General features: G+C 44.6%; 1 protein-coding gene across 1 annotated transcript in view; it reads left to right on the top strand.

Annotated features, from left to right (window-relative positions):
• Positions 1-3,935: 3,935 nt before the first annotated feature.
• Positions 3,936-4,363, top strand: part of SOWAHA (sosondowah ankyrin repeat domain family member A) — a 3,395-nt gene continuing 2,967 nt past the window's right edge. The window contains exon 1 of the mRNA XM_006166918.2: positions 3,936-4,291. Coding sequence (XP_006166980.1) covers positions 3,936-4,291 — 356 coding nt within the window. The remainder of the gene's footprint in view (positions 4,292-4,363) is intronic.

The raw sequence follows: 4,363 nt of genomic DNA, 5'->3' as shown, positions 1-4,363 counted from the left end.
TCTGTATTTAGTTTCCCGGTATAGCACTCCCTTCAGAACTTCTTGGAGAGCTGGTCTGGTGTTGGTAAATTCTTTCAGGTTTTGTTTATCTGAGAATATCCTTGTCTTTTTTTCCCATATGAAGGATAATCTTGTTGGGTACAGTATTCTTGGTTGAAATTGCTTTTCCTTTCACATTTTGAATATATTTTTCTTTCCTTGCTTGCATTATTTTCAATGAGAGATCTGCTGTTAGCTTGATGGGATATCCTTTGTAGGTAACTTGCCGTTTTTCTCTTGCCAATCTTAGTATCTTGTCTTTGTCTGTGGTTTGGTCAACCTGGCTATAATGTGTCTTGGAGAAGATCTTCTTGGGTTGATTCTATTTGGGGTCCTTTGCTTTTCTTGGAAATGTATCTTTGAGTGCCTCTCTAGGTTTAGAAAGTTTTATCCCAGGATTTCATGAAATAGATTATCAATGCCCTTATGAGTCTCTTCACCTTCTGGGATATCAATTATCCAGATCTTTGGACGTTTGATGGTATCTAGTATTTCTCTTACATTATTTTCATTTTGGGGGAAATTTTCTCAGTCTTTCTGGTGGATTTTTCTAGGCCAGCTATTCTATCTTCTACATCTGAGATTCGATTTTCTGTATGATCTAGTCCCAGCAGCACCATTCTTAAGAATTAAAAACTAGAGGGACCAGCAGTTAGCATAATGGCTATGTCGCTGGACTCCCACGTAGTCAACCACAGTTCGCGTCCTGAACCCAGTGGCTTAAAACTCACGCCGGGCGCATGTGCGCGCGTGCCCAAGATCCTGAGAGGAGAACAGAGGAGAAGGGATTGTGGCATGGCCATCTCCCCTGGGGGGGATTTCTCGCTTTCTATCTCTCTGTCTCTGTCTGGCAAACTCACGTGCCCTATAGCAAAAACCTCTCAAAAAAAAAAAAAAAAAGAATTAAAAACTAGAAACAGTCTAGACAAGCAAGAATAAGAAAATAAAGTGTAATGCTACATGAGGCTGGCAGGTGGCATGGTGGTTAAGGTGATCCTATATGACTGACCAGGGTTTGAGTCCCAGATTTGATGCCTTGCTTTCTCACTTTCCCTTTCTCTGTCTCTCTCTGGTCCAATTAAAAATAGTAATAAATTAAATTAAATAAGTCTTTAAAAATGTTTAAATGTCATGCTACATTTATTAATGTTATCATTAAAAACATAATTTTGAAGAATGGTTATTGTCATTGGGGGAAATTCTCACAATGTAACATAGAGTGAGGGAAAAAAGAACGGCATCTAGAGACAGCAATGGCCTCTGCAGGTTGGGATTTGAGAAATCGGACTGTTACAGTTTGTATATGTGTCCCCAGACCCCAAATTCATGTGTTGCACTACTGCGGCGGGATTAAGAGGGTGAAACTTGATTCAAGTGTGGTATGGAAAGGTGGGGGCCTTTGGGAAGAGATTAGGATTAAGATCATTAGTAAGGGGTTCTGGTGGGTTTATAGGGAGAGGCCAGAACACAGAGAGGGTCGTGGACAGCTGCTCTGCTCTCACCCTCATGATGTGATCAAGACTCTGCAAGATACCTGTTAGATATGGTCCCCAGACTTTGGCCCTCCAAACTGTGACCTGAACAAAGCTCTCATTTTTCTGGTCCCTGCGTTTTTTTTTTTTTTTGTTTTTGTTTTTTTTTAATTTTTTTTTTTTTTTGCTATAGGGTGCATGTGCTCACTAGATAAGAGAAAAAGAGAGAAAGGGAGAAGAAGGCACTCCCCAAGGGGCGGGGGGTGGCTACACCAGAGCTCCTTCTCTTCCATTCTCCTTTTGGGATTTTTGTGCATGTGTGCACATGTACCTGGCGTGTCTTTCAAGTTGCCAGTCTGGACCCGAACTGTGCAGTTGACCATGTGGGATCCAGTTGCCTTAACTACTATGCCTCAGGTTAGTCCATAAACCTCTATTCTCTTTGTAAAGAATTATTTTTTAAACTTTATTTATTTATTTATTTTTATTTGACCAGAGAGGGACAGGGTGAGAGAGAGAGAGAGGAAAAATGAGAAATCAAGCCGTCAGGTCCAGGATTCGAACCACAGTGGGCCACATGGGAGTCCAGTGCCCTTAACCAACACACCACCTGCCAGCCCCATAAATCTCTATTTTTTAAATTTAACTTTTTTTGTCCATTTGTTTATTCATTTAAATTTGACCAGAGAGAGAGACTGAGAAAGTAAGCCACCAGGTCTGGGACTCAAACCACCATCAGCCATGTGGGAATCTAGTGCCCTTAGCCACCAAGCTACCTGCCACCCCACCCATAAACCTCTATTTTTATAAATTACCATCTCATTTATTTCTGTTTAGCAACACAATGGCAGGCTAAGACAGGGACCCTTCCTATTTTCCATTCTCCTTTCTAATGAGTAATAATAAAGGTACTGGCTATACTTCTAGCAATAATTGAATGATTACTGCGGGCATTGTTCTAAGTTTTTGTTATTTGTTTTCTTAGACAGGGTCTCACTATATTATGATCCTCTTGCATCAGCCTCCCCAGTAGCTCAAACTATAGGCCTATGCGATGACAGGTCCAGCCTTTAGAGTGGTGGGAATAGAACTCAGGCCTCCTGTGAGGCCTTAGCCTCTAGGACTGTAGCATCTACTAGCAGGTGCCGCTGAGGCTGGGCCTGCTCCAAATGCCTTGTGATTATTTTCTCAGTCTTCACAATAACCTGCAGAGGTTAAGCATAATCCCCCCCCCCAGGGCATATGAGCTCACCAGAAAGAGATAGCGAGCTAGAGAGGAAGAGGGAGAAAGCATGGCCCAGTGGGGCATGGTCATGCCACAACCCTCTATTTCACCATCCTGTCAAGATTTGGGACACACACACACATACATACCCAGAATGTTTTTAAGACTCTAGAGCCAGGATTTGAATCACTCTTGTCCTCATGGGATCCAACCCCCTTAACCACTAGACCACAGGGCCAGCTCTCAAGTATAGTTTTCCTCCCTCCTTTACAAGAAAATGGAAGCACCGAGAGGTCATTCAACTTGCCCAACGTAGAGCCAGGATCCGAGTATGGAATTTTGAACCCAGAGTCGTGTTCTCTGAACTACTACAATGCAGGGTCTCGGGTTATCTAAGTATTTGCCAGTTACTTGTAGTATTGTGTTGTAAGTTAAGAAACTGATCCCTCCTTTGCCCTGATGGTTCCCTGGACTGAAAAAGCTCTTCCCTATCTACACAGCTCCCTGACCTCCATCAAGTCCCTGCTTGTCACCTTCAGGGTGAGTCGGACCCTGACCACTCAGTTCAAGTTGCAAACTGCCCTTCCTGGGTCTCCCCCTACTGTGTTTTCCCCGCAGTATTATCTCCGTTTTCAGTAGTATTATCTCCATTTTCAGTAGTATTATCTCCGTTTTCAGTAGTATATCACAGTTTTCAGGGTCACCATATTACTTGGCTCTCTTCCCTCTCCCAAGATGTGAACTCCAACAGGACAGTGTTTATCTGTCGTGCCAAACGAAGTGTCACACCCTAGCAAGGCCCTGGTACAAACTAAGAGCTCAAATAGATGAAGTGCTTAAAACATACCATGATTCAACTTTGCTTTCTTATTTTAAAGTACAAACACGTATACTTGAGAGGGGATTATTTCAAAATATTTATGGTGATTTGGGGTGATTTTCCCCCTTCTTTATGTTTTCCTGTGGTTTTATTCCCAAAATTCTGTGTGAAAATGTATGATCATGAGAAAATTGCTTTTTAAAACGTCTCTTCTAAACCTCCAGCAACATCACATTGCCACGCACAGCGAATTGTTTTCGCTGCGCATTGCATGAAGCTGTTTTCCTGTAAAAAACGCAATAGAAAATTAGGGAGAGATTGATGGTCTTTTAAAAATGTATTGCTTTAAGATCATCACCCGGCATTCTGTGGTGGTTAAATGTTTCTTCAAGGAATAAGAATCCGTGCCTCGCCAGTCAACCGCTGCATCCCCAGGGAACACACCCACCTAGCAACCCCGAGCCAAGCTGCAGCGTGTCGCTACGCCTTTAATTCTGGGGTTGGGGCGGGAGGGGCGGTGGAGAATTTCCGCTCCCCCATTCTGTCCGCGGCGCCGGTGGCAGCTGTCACCTGTAAGGCGAGCACCGCGAGCGAGCGGGGGATGGATCCCAGCGCCCATTGGACAGAACATAAAGACAGAAACCTACCCCGAGGGCTGGGGGCCCGGCGGGGCGCTGGCGGTGGGCGCTCGCCACCCCCAGCGCCCTTCGCCCGGAGACACCCTGGCCCGGTGGCGTGGGTGTGACCGAGGTCCAGCTTGGAGGACACGCCCGTCCCGCCCGTGAAAACGATCAGGTGAGCGCGACT

This window comes from Tupaia chinensis, unplaced genomic scaffold (genome assembly GCF_000334495.1).
Source record: "Tupaia chinensis unplaced genomic scaffold, TupChi_1.0 Scaffold144346_1, whole genome shotgun sequence".
NCBI classification, from domain to species: Eukaryota; Metazoa; Chordata; class Mammalia; order Scandentia; family Tupaiidae; genus Tupaia; species Tupaia belangeri.
Note: the sequence above shows the minus strand (reverse complement) of the source record. Positions and strands in the feature narration are given on the sequence as shown.